This window comes from Geotrypetes seraphini, chromosome 6, assembly GCF_902459505.1.
Source record: "Geotrypetes seraphini chromosome 6, aGeoSer1.1, whole genome shotgun sequence".
NCBI classification, from domain to species: Eukaryota; Metazoa; Chordata; class Amphibia; order Gymnophiona; family Dermophiidae; genus Geotrypetes; species Geotrypetes seraphini.
In genome coordinates, this window is record NC_047089.1 from 16,621,646 (window position 1) to 16,642,422 (window position 20,777).

Sequence of the window (20,777 nt, forward strand, 5' to 3'; positions counted from 1 at the left end):
CCCTTGAGTCCGGAGACCATCCTAGTGGCCATTCGCTGGACTGACTCAGCTCGAAGCACATCTTTACGGTAATGTGGCCTCCAGAATTGCACACAGTACTCCAGATGAGGTCTTACCATGGTTCTGTACAGTGGCATTATTGCCTCAACCAGAAAGGGTGCATTTTTCTACTTAGTTCCAATATTATGGAACAATTTACCAGTAGAGTTAAGGAAGGAAGAATCATTTCAAAATTTTAAGATACATCTAAAAGTACATTTTTTTTCAAATGGCTCTCCCGAATTGAATAATGGAATGGCGACAGCAATCTGCATTAATTTGTATTAATTTGTACTGATTTGTGTTCATTTAGATTTATTTATTTCATATAACAGTTTTAGTGGATATGTTTTAGAAATGTTAATCTCTTTCCTTTCCTATTATCTAACTGAGTTCCTTTCTTAAATATGATTAAGTTGTGATGTAAACTGCTTTGATCCTTTTTGGCTTTATAGGCGGTATAGAAAAATTTTAATAAACATAAACATACATGTGTTCCAGACTGACCAATGTCTGAGATGGGATGCTGGACTTAACAGCCCATTGGTTGCCTATTACACCCAGAATCTCATTTAAAACTCTCTTACTAGCTTTCAAAGGTCAACTCATTCACTCTCCCATGTTCATTGACAGGCTTTTAATCCCTTATGAATCCTCAAGGTCACTGAGATCCTCTAACCAACATCTCTTGAGTATTCCCTCAATTACACGTAGACAGCTATTCTATGATACAACGCGAAAAACCATTTACTTAGTAGTTGCGCCCACACTTTGGAATGCCCTTCCCCTAACACTATGGCAAGAAACTAATTTAAACAAAATAAAAGAGAGAAAAACGCGAAGACGTCTGTTCCTGACATTCTCTCTCCCTTGTCGTTTTTTTCCTGTACCCTATCTTTTTATTTTTGATATTGTACCTTTACCCTCTTCCCTTTTGTTTCGACCCTTTTTTTTGTTCTATTTGTCAGTTTTGGTTTGTTCATCTTTCCTCCCCAGGTTTTTAATTAATTTTTAAGATTGTAAAGTTGTAAACCGCTTTGGTATATAAAAGCGGTATATCAAGTCTGAATAAACTCGAAACTTGATAGACCTTAGTCTGACTCAGCTTGGTCTCGAAGTTCTAAGCATCGAGATGTGCTTCATGCGGCCACGTCCTTAACTCTGCTTCATTCTGAGATTCTATCCTAATCTTTCAGAGGTTTTTGTTGAAATTCTAACTTTTGGTTTTTGTAATGTATCTAATCTAATCTAATCTTTGGTTTATATACCGGGTCATCTCCCAGTGGAGCTCGACTCGGTTCACATATAATTAAGACTAGAGTTCATAGGAGAAGGAAGAACTAATTAAAAACTAAAGTATGTAAGAAAAGCATAAGAAAAATAACTATAATATTATCATTTCGTTGAGGCTGTAGTTAAACCATTAAAAAATTGCGAGAACAACAAATTTTCAGGAATTTACGAAATAATTGCAGTTGGCCTAAAAACCTAATGGAGTCAGGAAGTTCATTCCAGATCTCTACAAAACTTGAAAACAAAAGATCGACTGAGCTTCCCAGCAGAGGCTCTTCGGTAAGTGACATTGACTGGCACGCTCTATCTAAACGGTGTCAGGTCAAAAGCGCGCCGGGACAAAGGCGCGCCCAGACAATTGAGCGCAGCGCAGAGGCGTGCGCTGCTCTAAATTACTGTTTTTAGGGCTCCGACGGGGGGGGTGTGGGGGGGAACCCCCCCCCACTTTACTTAATAGACATCGCACCGCGTTGTGGGGATGTTGTGGGGGATGTGGGGGGTTGTAACCCCCCACATTTATACTGAAAACTTAACTTTTTCCCTGTTTTTAGGGAAAAAGTTCAGTTTACAGTAAAATGTGGAGGGTTACAACCCCCCAAACCCCCCATAACGCCGGCGCGATGTCTATTACGTAAACTGGGGGGGAGGGGTTCCCCAACAAAACAAAACCCCCCATCCGAGCCCCTAAAAACTGTAATTTTGGGCGGCGCGCGCCTCCGCGCTGCGCTCAATTGTCGGCACGCGCTTTTGTCTTTCGCGCCGTTGTCTATGAACCATCTAAACAGTGTTGCTGCTCAAATCTCTGCACCCTCTCAAAATCAAATTCTTCTTCTCAGCCTTTGCTGGCGGATTGTTGCATCTGCCTCCCTAAGCTTCTCCAACCCTAGGCTGAGAATAGTACCTTCATTACAATGCAAGCAACTCTAGAGATACCTTTCGATGAGGACCAGGAGAGCTGGGCTGGAAATCCAAAGCCAGGTAGTCTACACTGCCACTGCTCTTCTTTGGGGTGGGGCTGTTGGTGCCACTTGTGCCCGGAGAAGCCGACACCGGATTTTGCTGGTGGGTGGAAAAAATACAAGCAAAGCTTCAAGTAACATTACAAAAAAGAATAAAAAACCCAAATAAAAAGCAAATCCTTTGTTCAGAACAAGTCAAAACAAACACCAGCTATTTTATGCATATAGAGCATGGGGAACTGGGGTACCAGCTATGTTTATGTTACAAAGAAGAGACAATTTCTGAACGTGTCCTTGTGACCCCATAGCCAGCTGGATTTTCAAGATATTCACAATGATTCTGCTTGACATTAATTGGAATACATTGGATACCTGATCCACGTAGATTTATCTTATGCATATTCATGGAAGATCAGGGTAGGATCAAAGCATAGGCAAATTAGGAACATGCTTGGGATCTCAATATTTAGGAGACACCCTTCTGAGTCAGTCCCAAGGCTGATTTTACCTTAATAAGTTTCAAGTTTTACTAAAATTTGATTTAATGCTTATCAATAGTTCTAAGCAATTTACAAGTTAAAAAAATAGGGGATACAAAATGATAAATAAAATCACATATACAAGACATAACAAAAAACAAAACTAATTGATTACAAAAGGAGAAAGGGAGGAACTACAGTTCTTAATAGGATAGAAAACATGTAAGGTAATAACATCAGGAAGTCAAGTTTGATGCAAAGCACTGATAAAGAAAGATAAGAAAGAATATGAAGAGAAACTTGCAAAAGAGGCAAAAACTCATGACAATTTTTTTAGGTACATCAGAAGCAGAAAATCTGTGAGGGAATTCATGGAACCATTGGATGATCAAGGAGCAAAAGGGGCACTCAGGGAGGATAAGGCCATAGCTTTAGTCTTTGCTTCAGTCTTTATGGAAGAATATGTAAGAGATCTACCTGAACTGGAAATGGTTTTCATGGGTGATGATGCGGAGGAACTGAAAGAAATCTCAATGAATCTGGAAGATGTACTAAATCAAACCAACAAGTTAAAAAGTGATAAATCACCTGGACCAGATGGTATACATCCCAGGGAACTAAAAGAACCCAAACATGAAATTTCTAACCTGCTGTTAGTGATCTGTAACCTGTCGCTAAAATCATCTGTAGTACCTGAAGGTTGGAGGGTGGCCAATGTTACGCCGATTTTTAGAAAGGGTTCCAGGGGAGATCCAAGAAATTACAGACCAGTAAGCCTGACTTCAGTGCTGGGCAAAATGGTGGAAACAATTATAAAAAAGAAAATTGTGGAACACGTAGACAAACACAATTTAATGAGAGAGAGTCAGTATGGGTTCAGCCGAGGGAGCTCTTGCCTCACCAATTTGCCTGACTTCTTTGAAGGTATGAATAAACATGAGGATAAAGGTGAGCCGATTCATGCAGTGTATCTAGATTTTCAGAAAGCTTTTGATAAAGTTCCTCATGAGAGGCTCCTGAAAAAATTAAAGAATCATGGGATAGGTGGCAAAGTTCAGTTGTGGATTAGGAATTGGTTATCGGATAGAAAACAGAGGGTAGGGTTACATGATCATTTTTCTCAGTGGAGGAGAGTAAACAGTGGAGTGCCGCAGGGATCTGTAATGGGAAGAATAACACTTCATATAGGATAGCTCTTTATTGAGTTTAATTCAGATTAATTTGCTTTCTTGCTGGATCAAAAATAAAAAAAAGTTCCAAGAGTTGTTCAACTATCCCCTTCATTATAAATTAGCATGTGTTTAATTGTTTTGAGTCCTATGACAGCAGAAACCTGACCTACCTGTAGCTCTCGAGGACCGGAATTGTCTACCCCTGCCCTAGACCTATTTATGCAGGGTCAACAGGAAGGGTCTGCTCAAATTCAGTTCGTCATCTGTACATACGTTGTCAGAGGGAAGCCGAATTCCCCAAAATGACTGGTTCATACAACTTACCATCGCTACATAATTCTCCTCACTGTCCCCTGAACTAGTGCTGGTGATACTTTGTGTAGAGACTGGCCGACAGTATTGCGAAGAGCTGGAGGTCAGCGTATGTCTGAAATCAAAAGATAGTAGAATCACCAAAAGGCAAAGATCTGTGGGTGCTCAATTAGTACCAAATGGAGCAGACCAGATAAGAAGTTTTATTAATCAAAATGACCGAAGTGATCAGATTTTGCCAATTAAGACATATAAATTAAAAATTAAAACCAATTCAATAAATAACAAACATAAAACCATATATCATTTAAATCAGTAAATAAAATAAATAATGCACCTCATAAACTTTCCACATACAAATTGGTAATGATAAAATTGTCAAGAGTGAATAAAACCAAGCCAAATATAGAAAAACAGAAGCATGCCTACCTGTTTGTCTTCCCGTCCTTAACCCTTTCAGGACCAAGGGACATATTTGTCCCATAACTTTAAAATCCTATCAATTTTGATTGGGATAGTCTACAGTTCTAAATTTGATATGTACGGATTCCATAGGATACTGCCTTTATGTAAACAAACTGGTTCCGACATTCATTCATTAGCGTCGTTGCCAGATTGACGAGAAGATTCACTTGCCACACTGTCCATAAGCCAGAAGTGTGATTTTTTTTAAATAAAAATAATGATATTTCACAAAAAAATCAATTTTTTGGCATCTGCAAGCCCTTTTTACCATAAAAATGTCGTCAAAACCACAAAAATTGGCCTACGATCCTTATGGTCCTGAAAGGGTTAAAGGGCTGTATCTACAAGAGATTCCTTGATAGATCTCTGTCATTCCAAGCAGACAAATGGAATAAATGTCTAACCACCCTCATTTCAATTTCACCCTCCTACTAAACTTTCAGGAAATCAATTAAAACCTATCTCTTTGATAAATTTCTCTGACTCCCTCCCTGCCTTGCATCTCTGATATGCCTCTGGATATACTTGACTAATCCCGACTTGCTAAGCTAATCTGAATGTCTTGTATGTAACATCGCTGTCTGTACAGTCTCTTCCTCTGTAAACCGCTCTGAACTGTTGTGGTACTGTGGTATACAAAAATAAAGTTATTATTATTATTATCCGCAGCATCCACTATCTTCTCCTCTCCCTATTGGCTAAGGCTCTTAACATTTGCATCTCCTCTTCTTATAGGCTAAGGCTCTTTACACCTGCATAGTGAGGTCATAGAGCATTATGGTTATAGAAACATGATGGCAGATAAAGGGCAAATGGCCCATACAGTCTGTCCATCCGTAGCATCCACTTTCTCCTCCTCTCCCTATTGGCTAAGGCTCTTAACATTTGCATCTCCTCTTCCTATAGGCTAAGGCTCTTTACACCTGCATTGTGATATCATAGAACTTTATGGTTATAGAAACATGATGGCAGATAAAGGCCAAATGGCCCATCCAGTCTGCCCATCCACTGTCTCCTACTCTCCCTAAGAGGAACCATAGTTCAAAGGACTATAAAAGGCCCAAAGGCTCAAATTCTATAAATGGTGCTGCTAATTAGGTGCTGGTTTTAATTGGTTTAATTGCCTTAAATTGACACAATAATTGATTGTGCCATTTAAAAGCAATTAAAAGGTTGGTTTTTTTTTAAAAAGGCAGCTCCATAAACAGAACTAGAACCATGAATTCAGAGGTGCTTACCAGCGCCTATGAGTAAAATAGGTATGATTAATGTCGTAAGTACACGTAGGCATCGGTAGGCACCTTCGTAGTTGCGATTCTTGTCAGAAATAGGTGCTGGGAATGTAGGCCTTGAAAATCCTGGCCTACATTTCTGATCCTTACAGTATCTATGATACAGCCACCATTCTATAAATGGCACTGTCACGTTATTGACACATGATCGGAGCTGTTTTTGTGGGCGGTTGCCGATTATGGTTCTGTTTATAGAATCTGAGCCAAAAATGATGTACTGTGGTCAAGTGTACATATGACAGGCGTTCAATAATTTATCTATCTCAGTAGGAAAGAAAAGAGTTTTCAAAAAAATTTTGTTTTATTTTTCAATATAGTCCCCCTGATTGCTCCATATCCTTCATCCACTTTCTCTGCAATGACTTTAACCCCCTTTGAAAATAATTCTTCTGTCTGACCTTCAAGCCAGGACGTCACAACTTCCTTGACGTCTTCATCACTTGAAAATTGCTGTCCATGGAGAGATTTCTTCAAAACTCGGAACAGGAAATAATCCAAGGGAGCCAGGTCAGGACTGTAGGGTGGATGGTTCAGCTGCTGAAACCCACATTCTTGGATGGAAGCCTGTGATTGTTGTGACAGGTACACCAGTGCATTGTCGTGAAGAAGCAGCATGCCTGCAGTGGGTTCTCCTTGATTGACTCCCGTTTAGCGATCATTATGTTGGCGTAACTCTCCCCAGTTATGGTTGTCTTGTGTGGCACGAACTCCAGAAGCAAAAGTCCTTCATCATCCCAGAAGACAGTTGCCGTTGGCTTTTGCCTGCAGAGTTTTCTGTTTTGAACTTTTTTGGGGTGGGGGATGACTTGTGCGCCCACTGCATTGACTCCATTTTGTACTCAAGATCTCTGTGATAGATCCAAGTCTCATCTCCAGTCACTAAACGATGAAAAAAAATTCACTTGGTCTTCAGGGAACATCTCCAAGTTTTTCTGACAGCCCTGGAGCCTCGTGGCCTTCTGACATGGCGTCAGCATTCTTGGAACCCATCTTGCACTCAACTTGGACATGCCCAACTTTTCATGAATTATTTTCCAAACTATACCTGTCGAGATGCCTGTTTCTTCAGCTATTCGGGAAACCTTAATTCGTCTGTCTGACACAATTAAGTCGTTGACTTTCTTGCACATTTCTGGACTCTCTACTAGAGGTCTGCATGGGAATGGGGATCACGGGGAAACCCGCAGTTACCGCGGTGATCCTGCGGGAATCCCCCCTAACACACGGGACTCCCACGGGGATCCCCCTCTAGCCCACAGGACTCCCATGGGGACCCCCTCTAGCCAACGGGACTCCCACTGGGATAGAAGGCTTTGGAAGCAGAGTTCGTTCATATAATATCATGGACACGTCAGCCTTAGTAAAAGAGGAGGTTTATAAGTTAATTACCTGAACAGAGAACAAAAAAAGGGTTCCACCAAAGAGATTCCACAAGGAAAACAGCAGCGCAAACACAAAAGAAACTGTGCAATTGATGTCAGAAGTAATTGCTGCTTTTTATGGGGAAGGGCAGGGATGGAGGTAATTCCTTGCGGGGATGAGTGGGGACGGAGAGGATCCTGGCGGTGACGGGTAGGGATGGGTTGGATTTCTGTCCTCATGCAACTCTCTACTCTCTACCTTGCTCCAAAATTTTACTTTGTGGGATGATGTGGCAGACTCACCAGAAACTGCAGTCATGCGTTCACGGATCTCCTCTGGCTTTTTCCCTTCTTTTGTGAGGAATTTTTTTCACTGAACGATGTTCCAAATCTAGCACTTTCTTACTCGATTTGCACGAGGACTCTCCAGACATCCTGCCTCTTGGAATGTTCGACTCACACTGAACCGCAACAGTGCACGAGTAACCTTGGGACACGTCACAACACGCACAGACGTGTTTCAACACGCTCGTCGTTGTCGTTCATACTCGGGTAGATAAATTATTGAACACCCTTCGTATATGGGCCCCCCCCCCTTTACAAGGCTGCAGTAGCCATTTCCGGCACGGCAAATGCGACAAAGCCCACAGAAACTGAATTGTCTTTGTGGCATTTGCTGCGAAGGAATCGCTACCGCGGCTTTGTGAAAGGGGCCCATAATTTCTAATGTGAGAGGTAAACGAATCATGCACAGAGGGCCCAATTCTATAAATGGCGCCCGAAACTTAGATGCGATTCTATAAAAGTTGGGCGCACTTTACAGAATCGTGCCTAGCGGTGCCTAAAATGGGCTTAGGTAAATAGGCGGGGGGAGGGGGAGGGGCGTGGAGAAGAGGAGGGATGCCAACGCCCCCACCAACATGGCACCCGGGTCGGACCGCCCCCCTCATCCCCCCCCTTACTACGCCACTGAGCGACAGACCTCAGAAACACGTTATACCACCTAAAGCACCAGACTCAAGGCTGAGGTTTCTTTAACGCAAAAGTCAGCGCGGCGCAAGGCCTCGAGCACAGGTTCACATTTAATAGCAGCCTAGGTTGGCAGATTTCCTCTTTAAAAAAAAAAAAGGAGGATGCCTGGCTCCACTCCATTCTATTCCAGTCCCGTCCCGTTCTGCCCACAGCTCTGCCCCCATTCCCACCCGCGGCCGAACCTCCTGTCTCCTTCCCCGAGGTCTGGAGGGCTGCAATGACCTCATGTGCATGCGTATGACATCGTTGCGTTGATGTCCGTGCGTGTGCAGAGGGTCTCCAGACGTGGCCCCGAGCTCGGGGACTTCCAAAAACCCAGGCAGACTGCTGGGTTTTGGAAATCCCTCTAGGCACCTCTAAAAAAAAGGACATGTCTGAGTTGTCCCGGATGTCTGGGAACCCTATAGCAGCTCATCCCACCCTCTCCAAGGCAGACTTCCTGTCAGAGCCAGTGGGACATGGCCAACGTTAAACTGCTTTTTTATTTTTGGTTTAAAAAAAAAAATAATTTATATTCTGTATATCCTACAATTCTATGTTGATTACATGTTACAAGATGTTCAGAAAGGAAATAAAAACTATACTCTTCAAGAAATCCCTTAACAAAGCTTAATACCACGAATACCCCCTTTTTACCTTCCGCTCCCTTCCCCATGATCCTACGTACCCCTCTCCTGGAAACGACCTTTGATCTAACTTTGTAACCCTTCTTCCATAACTCTTTTGTCATCCGCTTTGAACCGAAAGGTAATGGCGGTATAGAAATCTGTAATGTAATGTACTCAAGCATTATTCCCTAACTGTCCCAGCAGGCTCCCACTCTAGGCTGAAGCTCTAACCACTTGCACCACACACTCTGCTATGCTCCCCCTCCCCAAAAATGTTGCCGTCCTAGGCAGCTGCCTGGTCCGTCTAGCGGCAGGCCAGTGACTGTACCCTGATTATGAACCCCGCAAAGCTTGGTGGGAGTGTCAGAATGTAAGAGAGATTTCCTCCTAAAATCCACTAATGTATGAATCTTCAAAATTGTACTTACGCAGGTCTGGACCAGGATCTAGTGACTGGTGATCTGAAGGGAAGTTCATCAATCACTGTGGTGTTTCTCAGGTCTAAAGGTGTTGGTTTACCTGTAGTGGAAACAAAGATTTTAAACTGTGGATGACAGTCAAAGGGACATTTATGCTTGAGTACATCATCCATGACATTCTGGATTCTCTGCAGGATGTGACGCTTTGAGTTTGACCATGAAATGGGAACAAAGATGAATCTTTGAGGCTACAGAGTGTGATGGGAGAGGTAAGAAGAAAACCAGGAGAGAACAGAGCCCTGGAATCCCAGTGAGGATCAACAGTGATGATCAACAGTGTTGAAAGGTTGCAGATAGATTGAGAAGGATGAGGACAGAGTAGAGACCTTTGGATTTGGCCAGGAACAGGTCACTGGAGACTTCAGCAAAGGAAGCTTCAGTGGACTGAAGTAAGTGAAAGTCAGACTGAAGTGGGTAAAAAATAGCTTGAGATGAAAGGAAGTCCAATCAACAGCAGTGAAGAGCACGTTCAAGTAGCTTGGATAGGAAGGGGAGGAGCTGAGTTGGGACGATAGTTGGAGAGGCATGTAGAGTCTAGTGAGGGTTTTTTGACGAGAGTTGTAACTACAACATGTTTGAAGACATTAATAACTTAGTGGCAGCAATGAGCATTGCCATACGAGTGCAATTTCTGGCTCAAGTCTTTCCCTTCTGGAACTGGGGATACTGCAGTTCATAGCCTCTGAGAAAGGGAATCAGTCATTGTGCAAAGGTGACACCATAAGGGCTGGGATTTCGAAGTCTCAATTGCAAAGTTCTGGAAGGTGCCTTATTTTATTGTTTCTGGCCCAAAACGATCATTGTAAAGACCGTCCTAAAGTAGGGGGGGAAGGAATTCGCGGAGGTTCACGGAGCCAGATCTCAGCCCTGGCTCCGACTGATCCAGGAGGCCCAAGAGTGATCAAGAAAAACTGGTGTATGACCTGCTCTCTAGGCCTCGTACGGAAAGACCAAAGGAAGACGTAGTGTCTAGAATATGCTGGAAAAAAATAGGAAAAGGGAAGATCAGACAGCTAAAACATTCATATATCCATTAGGCTTCAATAAGACCAGATGGTAGCATTTTCTTTATACTAAGACATTGAAGGGTAACGGGTCATTCATTATATGATGCTGAGAGGGAGGTTCCAGGGAATGTAAGAAAATTCTTTTTCCACTGAGTGGATAATGGAAACCTGAAATAGATTTCTAGCAGAAGCCAAAAGAGGGATAAAACGTAACCATGCTTGGACATGCACAATGGAAGCTTAGTGTCAGATGAAAGAGAATCTATGATGAGTAGCCTCTGGGGCAGGAGAGTAGATGACAGCGCCAATGAGCCAAGTTTTTCTCTGATATCTTATGTTTCTAGGTATATTAAATGTGTTAAAAAGAACTATTTCTTGTTCACGTCCTGCCTCTCAATGAGAGTTCTGTCTGTAGCTTTTTTGTGGTGGGTGAGCTTCTAAGGAACCACTAATGAGGACAAGTACAGCGGCAGCCCTTCAAAGATGGCATCTTGTGTGAGCATAAGGATTTTAAACTGGGTGCAGAGAGAAATTGGTAACCAGTAGTGCTGGTGAAGCAAAGGATTGACATAATCATGTTTCCACACTCTATAGCACAGGTGTCAAAGTCGGTCCTCGAGGGCCGCAATCCAGTCGGGTTTTCAGGATTTCCCCAATGAATATGCACGAGATCTATTAGCATACAATGAAAGCAGTGCTTGCAAATAGATCTCATGCATATTCATTGGGGAAATCCTGAAAACCCGACTGGATTGCGGCCCTCGAGGAGGGACTTTGACATCCCTGCTCTATAGAGAATCCTTATTGCTGTGTCCTGTACAGGGTTGTTTGTTACCTTGCTAGAGAGTATTGGGAGAGACCAGTGAGGGCTATAATGGTATCATCAAGGCCAGTGCAAGAATGACTGCTTATTGGCGACAGAAATTAAGGAAAACAGTTGCACCGAGAAAAACTGGCGAAGAGCTAAGAAGCCACGGTTAGTAAGAGAGAAAATATGTTGCTTCAATTCTTATTTACGGTATCTAGATAGTAAAAGGATTCAACCGACTGAATTGGGGAGGCACAGAGGAGTCAGAAAAGGTCATAAAGGCCTGTCAGTTAAACCAGGTGGCCACTGTTGTTTGAGAGATTTAGACGATTTAAATAAAAAATAATTTTCAACTAAGGCATTTTAAATTGTCCAGAAATGAAATTAATGTTATAAAGCAGAAATGCAAATTGTTAAAATAATTGATTGATTCATGATAACCAATTCCAACTATCAATATCCTACAGAAACACTTATTTTGCAATTCCCAAATGCCTGAGATCAGAAACACTGCGCCACGTGGCACGGTGGTCAATCAAACTGCTAGGCGTCATTTATAGAATCCCCTCTAGTTAGGGTTGCCAGATTGTCCAGTTGGAAAATCCGGACTCCTGGACCCGTCCCCAGGCATGCCCCGTTCTGCCCATCCCTGCCCTTAACATCCTAATCCCGCCCCCAGTCCTGCCATAGCCCTGCCCCCTGCTCTTTTCGGGCAGCGAGGAGGTCTGCGTGTGCACATGACATCCGCACATGCGCGGACTTCCTCCCTGCCCGACGCAAATTTTGTGGGCTTTTCAAAACCCGGACAAAATGCCCTCCAGCCGCCCTCACTCTTTTTCGTCGGGTTCATGAGTTCCTGAAGAAGGGTTTTCCCCCGAAACCGGCTCGGTTGAACCTGTTTTCCGGATGCGTTTCATTTTGAGTCTCAGAGATGAGTTCCTGCTTCACTTTTCAGTTAAGTCACTCTTTTTTTGATGTTTTGATTTGGCGCTGGGGTTTTGGCTGGTAGGGTTCATTCAGGAGTCGCTCAGGTTCCACCTGTTATTCACTCAGTTAATTTATCTGTTCTTGATTTGTGAATGTTTTCTACTTGATTTATTGCACGCCCAGGGTGCTCAGTGATGGTGTGCGGGTGGGGGTATATTACCTCTACCTGAGTTATGAAGTATTGGAGCTAGTCTCCCCTTACTGCTTGCTCACACTGAGAGCACCCTTAACACTTGGTATTATCTTGGCAGCCTTCACGCGGCTTGCGTGGTGTGCACAGGTTTGGTTCCTGAGCGCTCCCTTTGTGAACCCTTTTTGGACTATTTCTGCCTTATTGTTGTGTTGAGTTCAGTTTGTGGCAGTATATTTTGGAGTGTGTTTTGTTGTTAAATAAAACCAGACAGACCTACAACGCATTCTGAAAATCTATCAAAACCACTCTGTTTGACAAATTCATCACCTAAACATCACTACACTTTTTCCCCCTACAACCCAAAGCAATCTTCAGGCAATTCCTACCCCTCTCACTTTCATTTCCCTCCACTACTACCCTTTCTTCTGCAACTTTCCCCTCATGCATTTGTAATTCGCTGAATGTCCAGCCTTCTTTCGATGTTGAACCGCCTAGAAGTTGTCTGACTATGGCGGTATAGAAAAATAAAGCTATAAAGTTATTATTAAAAGGAGGGGTAAGGAATATCTGTTAGATTTGGATTTTCAACAAAGACATTTACAGTTAAAAAAAAAAAAAGTTTTAAATCAAATACTGCTTCTCCGTCTGAGGCTCTGAGATTGAAAGCCAGCTGGCAAATAATCCCATGACCACAAACCACAAGATGTTGGACGGAGACCTTCATTCAGATACATGCCATGTGCACAAATGTGCCCAAAATGACATATCACACATCTCATGTTGATTTCTGAATCGTATTTTTTTGGGTATAAACGATTTGTCTTACTTTTCCTGTCTGGCTTGAGGTTGCGGTTGACTGGAGGCGGCTGGATTTCGCTCACCCGTGTGGGTCGGTGACACAGTGAGGCTGTGCTTCCCTTTCGGGCTGGAAGGGTGGCTGAGGAGAATCCCAGAAAGTCAAAATGATGAGGCCCAGGACTCATGGGGATATAGTGGTTTTGGGTGTTGTCGTACATTTTCTCAGTGTTAAATGGGGATGAAGAGCCTGGGTTCATTGGAACATAATTGTCTTCGTAATCAGCGCCGTCCGACTGCGCCACTGATGGAGCGGTTTGCTGTGTGCAAAGAGTAGAGTCGTCTTATTTTCTAGCCACTCTTACAGCTGTAAAATATTCAGTTTCTTCAAAACACTGCACTTGGTCATAAAATTAAAATGCTTATAGATTGTTTTCCTGGCAGCCATGGTTCATCCAAATATAATATATTAATTCAAAACAGCACAAAAACACAAAGGGCCATATTCTATAAACGGTGTCCTGATTGTAGGCAGCGGTAGGCAGTGGTAGGTCCTACCACTGTCTAACCAGCCAGTTGGGATGCATGTTTAAACCCCCTCCCCCGAGGCAGGCTGCCTACATTGCCGTGGGTGCAAGGAGGCACCTAGGGCTGCTTAAACTCACCCAAGACTGGCTGTGGGCATGGTTTCACCCAGAAGTGGCCTTAGGCAAGAGCTTAAGTGGCCCAAGGTGTCTCCCTAGTGCTGCAATACATTTCAAATAGACGCAGCTGCTAAACTGATCACGGCAAGGAAATCTCCCTGCCGCAATCAGCTGAGTGGCCATGGAAGGGAACCCCCAAACCATACCACAAGTCGGCCAGCAGGAGGGATGCCCACTCCTTCTTGCCGCCACCCCTGAGCCCCCCACACTGTCTGCGGCAGAAGGGATGCCCATTCCCTCCTGCCAGCCCCCCCCACCAATATCCCCGGCAGAAAGGATGCCCACTCCCTCCTGCCGGCACCCCCCTGAACCCCCCACTTCCCCAAAGCCCACCGAGACTCCCCCCGTACCTTTAATGGGAAGGTCGGCTAGAGGGATGCCTACTAGGGCTTATTTCTCGGCGAGAGGGAGAATTAGAAGTCCTTGAGCGTGCGCAGATGCATGCTCAAGGCAGGCAGGCAGAAGCGGAAGCCGGAAGATCTTCTAGGCACACAATCTGTGCCTGCACTAGACGGGGGGGGGGGGGAGGTGGGGTAAGTTTAAGTTGTTCGGGCGGGGGTGCCGGTTGGAGCGAGGGGGCCTTTGTGAGCGGGGGGGGAGCGATGCCGGTTATCGGGGGTGGGGGGGGAACGTATCAAAGCGAGTTTCCATTATTTTCTATGGGGAAACTCGCTTTGATAAATGAGCATTTTGGATTACGATCATGCTCCTGGAACGGATTATGCTCATAATCCAAGGTACCACTGTATATATATACCCTATCACCTAAATAGGTGATTTGTTTTAAATTAAAGTATAACAGTTCTGGCGTATTTAAAGTTTGAATAGTTAAGAAATCAATTGTTATATATTTTGACATTTTGGTAAACATTGAACTACCTGCCGTAAATGGAATAAGGGCAGAATTGACTTACCGAGCAGGAGACGAAACCATTGTTCACGGATTCCGATAGGCCACTGTTCTCAACACCTTGCTGATGGTACTCATAGGTTTCACAAGACGAAGCTGTAAAACAGTCATGAGTTAGTGCTGTGGTTAGTGCTGCCGTGTTTCCCTGAAAATAAGACACTGTCTTATATTAATTTTGGGCCCAAAAAAGGCACTGGGTCTTATTTTCGGGGAGGTCTTATTTTTTTCATGTACAATAATCATCTGTCCCTTCCTCTCCTCCACTCCAATTCTTCCTATTCCTTTCTCTCCCCCACATGTGCAGTATCTTTCCTCCCCCTCTCACCCATCCCCTTGTGTAGTATCTTTCTATCCCTCCCCATCCCATCCCTCTGTGCAGCAGAACCCTTGCACCCTATATCCCTCCCTCCCATTGTGTAGCAGAACCCTTGCAGCTTATATCCCTCCCTTCCTCCCATGCCCCCCGTGGAGTATTTTTAAATCCCTCCCATCCCCCCACCGCGCACCCCCCTCTCCCCTGCTGACTCTTTCATCTTTCCCACACATCCGAACCCCGACTGCGAGACCGAAATACAGTACCTTATAACAAACCGCATCGTCGGCAGCACAGGCCCCATCGCGGCTTTCTCATGACTGGGCGTTTCTCTGCTGCATTGCTGATGACGTCATCAGCAAAAGCCGTGATGGGGCCTGTGCTGCCGACGATGCGGTTTGTTATAAGGTACTGTATTTCGGTCGGGGTTCAGATGGGTGGGAGAGATGGAAGGATCACGGGGGGGGAATGCTGCTGCCGCCGCCGGCGACTAGGGTTTATTTTCGAAGTAGGTCTTATTTTCGGGGAAACACGGTAGCACTCTCTCTCTTTCAAACTGTGCTTTTCCTTGGCCATTGGTTTGGAGCTGTTGCCAAAGCGTCACCAGAAGGTGGCGCCCCAGGCCCACTTTGCATTCCAGTTCGCAGACACTATTTTGCCATCAGTAAAAGCTTTTTGCAACTCTTTTGGCTACATTGCATATGAGTGCATTTTTAGGCTTTAGAACCTGTCGCAAAAACATAGCCGCTTAGGCGGGATACAAGTCTTAAAATAAAGAAAAACAAAGAAATAAAATGCAAAACTGTTAAACCTCCCCTCCCCCCCAAAAAAAAAAATCATAAAATATTGCAAATTGCAGCAGTATGGTGATAATAATTTTGAAGACATACGTTGAAAAAGTTTCAGCTTATGCCTACATCAGGCGCATCACGCCACATCCAACATGAAAGACTAAAGCTAGGATCAGTGAAATATGGTTAATATAAATAAAAGTGTTGCATTTATATTCATAGAATTAGGTTAAATAATGTTTATTTTAAGATATTTGTAACTGCTTTCCAAATAGTTCAAAATTTGAAATAAAGTGCAGTCACGCATAGGCAGCGGAACGCTTTTTGTTTGGGGGGTAGGGCCCAAAAGCTCCGCCCTAGACCTCTCTCTCCGTATCCTTGCTCCCCCCCACCTACCTCCTTCCCAGCTTGCTGTCGTTTTAAATCTTCAAGCAACCGTCAGCGGCAACGGGTGAAGCTGTTGCAACTGGACTCTGCAGAGTGAAGGCTTCTGGGGCACGCCGATGACAGCAGGGCTCACTTCTGGCTGCTGCCCAAAAATTTAAAATGAGAGTGGCCTGGGAGGAGGTGGGCAGGGGATGCAGGAGAGCCATCTCTTCTGACTGCCAACCGCCAAATTTTTTTTTTTGGGGGGGGGGCCATGGACCTGTGGCCACCCCCATTCAGGCACCCTTTCAGTTACGCATGGCTCAGGTTAGGAATAATAATCTAGTTAACACACTACACTAAAGTTCCCTAATGGGAAATAATTAGACAAAATAATATGAATCAAACAATTCCCACATATATGAAAGAGTGCACTATATTACTAATTCAAAGTGTATATTTTCTATACAGAAAGAGCCTACGCGCAGTCGTATTCACAGACTGGGCTTATCACGTAGTTGCTCTGCTCCTTTGCTCCAATCATCGGCCATGTTCCTTTAACTCTTTAACTATTAGAAACTTTTCAGTTATGTCTCAATCATATGAAATAGTGCAGATGAACCTAAATAATTTGTAGAGCATGTTATTAATATACATAAATATATACAAATAAGTAAAACGTATAATAAGCCAAAAAAATGATAGTAGGAGCTTTTAGAATATTTAGTATTTAATAAAATAGGCTAAAATAAGTTGTTTAAATCAAAGAGTTAAAGGAACATGGCCGATGATTGGAGCAAAGGAGCAGAGCAACTACGCTGATAAGCCCAGTCTGTGAATACGGCTGCGCGTAGGCTCCAGTACTGAGGCCTCTTCCTGTATAGAAAATATACACTTTGAATTAGTAATATAGTGCACTCTTTCTGAGGATCGAGTCAGTTCAGCGAATGGCGACCAGGATGGTCCTGGGGCTAAAGGATCTCATGTACGAAGAAAGACTAAAAAAATTGTGGCTGTACTCACTTGAAGAAAGAAGAGAACGGGGAGACATGATTGAAACGTACAAATACATCACGGGACGTATCGAGTCAGAAGATAATATCTTCTGTCTCATGGGACCCTCAACAACCAGAGGGCATCCGCTGAAAATCAGAGGAGGGAAATTTCATAGCGACTCCAGGAAGTACTTTTTCACCGAGAGAGTGGTGGAGCGTTGGAATGGACTCCCACTTCAGGTGATTGAGGCCAGCAGCGTGACTGATTTTAAGAGGAAATGGGATACTCATGTGGGATCTCTAAGGGAGTGAACTCTGGGGGGAGGCAAATTGCAATGGGCAGACTTGGTCGGCTATAGCCCTTTTCTGCCGTCATTTTCTATGTTTCTATGTTTCATATATGTGGGAATTGTTTGATTCAGGTTAGGAATACCCTGGGCAGGAAAGAACAGTTCCCACAACTGGCTCCAATGGTCCATAATGGTTATGGAATACAAAGATGATGAATTCTCTTCTTAAGTATCCCCACAATGATAGAATTCAACCATAAACTGTAAATAAATATATAAGCAAATAGATCTCATCACGATCCATTGTGGATATTCTGAAAATCCAATGTGTCTCAAGGGACTTAGGCAGCCTTTGATATCGCAACATAAAAGCACAGAATTATGGGTTCATAGACAACGGCGCGAAAGACAAAGGCGCGCCCAGACAATTGAGCGCAGCGCGGAGGCGCGCGCCGCTCAAACTTACTGTTTTTAGGGGCTCCGACGGGGGGTTTTGTTGGGGAACCCCCCCACTTTACTTAATAGACATCGCGCCGGCGTTATGGGGGGTTTGGGGGGTTGTAACCCTCCACATTTTACTGTAAACTTAACTTTTTCCTTAAAAACAGGGAAAAAGTGAAGTTTTCAGTAAAATGTGGGGGGTTACAACCCCCCAAACCCTCCACAACGCGGCACAATGTCTATTAAGTAAAGTGGGGAGGTTCCCCCCGCTCCCCCCGTCGGAGCCCTAAAAACAGTAAGTTTGAGCGGCGCGCACCTCCGCGCTGCGCTCAATTGTCTGGGCGCGCCTTTGTCCCGGCGTGCTTTTGACCTGACACCGAATTATGAGGTTAGGTTCAGTGTAATGCAGTAGACTCTCTGTTAAACGGAACTCAATTAACTAGAACTCTCAAGCAACCAGAAAAAAAAAAAATCAAAGAAATACTGTAATAATTTAAATAAAAATTAAAATAAAATAAATTTCTGGCGGCAATTTCAGTGCAAACTTGGCACGCCACACCTGAGTGCATCCACGCTTTGCCTACCACATGTCCAGTAGAACAGTATATGGTATGGAATAGCATGGGGTATAGCATTAGTTAGGTTAGTTTTTAATAGTAACTCTCAAGCAACCAGAAACTACATTTATCCGGCATCTATCAATCCCCATGGGTGCCGGTTAACTGAGAGCCTACTGTACTTACCTCTGTGCAGTGTGTTGTTCTCCATTGCCGGTAGTGTATTCCTGCGAGAAATGGTAGAAGAGACTGTGTCCATACTTTCCCCATTGTGTGACTGCTGCTGGGGGCTGCCCCACTTTGGCTCCAGTTGTCCTGGCTTGGGGGGCCGCGGGGGAGGAGCAGTGAAAGAATCACTAGACGCCAGGGTCAAGGCATTGTGGTTCTTGTCCAACGTGAAGGTCCTTGGGATTTGGTAAACCGAGAGAGGGGTGGTCGGGAGGTCGTAAGAGCCAGTGGAAAGCTCGCTAAGTTCCTTACAGAGCGCGTTGTTAGGCGTTTTAAAGGTGTAAACCTCCTCGCTGTCGGATTCCAGACCCGAAAGGCTTGACTTGGTGGGGGTGTCAGAGCCAAAACTTCTCGGGAGGTCGTAGGTGCTGTCCCTGAGATCTGAGTTGTGTCTGATTGTCTTTGGCAAACTGTAGAAGCCATGGACTTGACCGCCAGCACCGTTCGCACAGTGCCCATAACCTTGAGAAAGTTTCTGCATAGCACTGTCGCTCTTCATGAAAAACGAGGACCTCGTAGCTTGTGAGAAACTGGCGCTCCTAAAATGAAAAAAGAGGGGGGGAAAAAAAGGAATGAATATTTCTGATTTTTACTCTTATATCCTTGCTACGATCTCATTTTTCTCCTCCCTGCCTCGTGCTCTCCAAACTCACAGAATTCTTCTGCTCTGTCCGACATATTGACTCATGCATTCTAGATTCTTCTGGCAAATTTTCCTTGGTACTTTGTTCTGTAGGGAAAAATATTAGCTCTGTGGCTATTGCTTTGTATGTCTCCTTCAATCCCAGACCATATTTCAGCCTTCTTCTATTTATTGATTGATTGGGATTTATTAACCGCCTTTATGAAATTGATTTACCCAAGGGTACAGCAGGTATAATTTTCTTAAATAACATACATATGTGTACGTGTGTGTCCATCTGTCTTTATGAGCAAACAACTGCATAGGTCTTCGCTCCGCCGCAAAGATAAGCGCAGAGCACCAGCAGTGAAGAGGCAGCGGGAGTCCCAGGGCCTCATTGGTCAAAGAAAGAGCCCCTCCCTATCCTGCCCCGCACTTCTTTAAAAGCTTCGTCAGAGTGAGCAACTTCTCTGGCCTGCTGCTGATGCCGGCTTGGCTCCCTCTGAAATCACTTCTGGGTTGCGGGAGCAGGAAGTGACATCAGAGGGAAAGGCACCTAACACACAGGCTTATGCTAGAGGGCATGTGGGCAGCTAGGGGACATCTGCTCATGTATAGTGGGACAGCCCTTCAGCCTGCAAATATCGGCAAATGGTAATACATTTATTACATGATATTTTGCGTATCACAGTATCAATGTGCCGGGTTTTGAAAAGCCGTCTGGACCCCCAGACAGTCCTGGGAAATCCTGACGTTTGGTAACCCTAGCTTGGATTAAAAAGAAAACATATACTTCTTTCAGCAACTTTTGCATTACAGTTTATGTAATCAGCCTCTTACCTGATACTTCCTGTTTTTCTGCTCATGCACTGATGTAGGAAGAGATAGTCTTGTGGGGCACTGGCAGACAAGGTGGGCTGGTGGATGTGGTTGGACGGTGAATCGAAAGTGAATAACGTTGGCTGGCTGGAGTGGGATGGAGCTGAAGTCTTGCGTTCCCTGAGCACGTGGGGGATGGAACCGCTTAGCTCCGCAGGTGATGATCGAGGGCCGTGACCTACAGAGGAAATGTTCCTCAGAAGTTCTGTGTGAAAAAAAAAAAGATACGGTAAAATGAAGAACATACATAAACAATGAATGACTGAGTTGTCCATTTGCACCTCAATTTCATTTCCCATCTTGATATATACAGGGCAGCTTGACATCAAATAGTTGGTAATATTTTATCCATAGTGGGAGCTTGCCTTTTGGAACCAGCTATAGACATATTATATTGGTCAAAGTATTGTCTGAACCTGGGCCAAAGGCGTGGAGGGAAAGGCTGGACTAGGCCAAGCCC

At 44.1% G+C, this 20,777-nt stretch overlaps 1 protein-coding gene across 2 annotated transcripts in view; it reads right to left on the minus strand.

The window, feature by feature from the left end:
* Nucleotides 1-20,777, minus strand: part of GAB2 (GRB2 associated binding protein 2) — a 193,818-nt gene that overhangs the window by 3,923 nt on the left and 169,118 nt on the right. For both annotated transcript variants that reach the window (XM_033950610.1, XM_033950611.1), the window contains exons 3-9: nt 20,279-20,522; nt 18,775-19,355; nt 14,840-14,931; nt 13,253-13,541; nt 9,441-9,531; nt 4,267-4,369; nt 2,266-2,391 (exon numbers count right to left, since the gene is read on the minus strand). In XM_033950610.1, the coding sequence (XP_033806501.1) occupies nt 2,266-2,391; nt 4,267-4,369; nt 9,441-9,531; nt 13,253-13,541; nt 14,840-14,931; nt 18,775-19,355; nt 20,279-20,522 (1,526 nt within the window). The remainder of the gene's footprint in view (nt 1-2,265; nt 2,392-4,266; nt 4,370-9,440; nt 9,532-13,252; nt 13,542-14,839; nt 14,932-18,774; nt 19,356-20,278; nt 20,523-20,777) is intronic.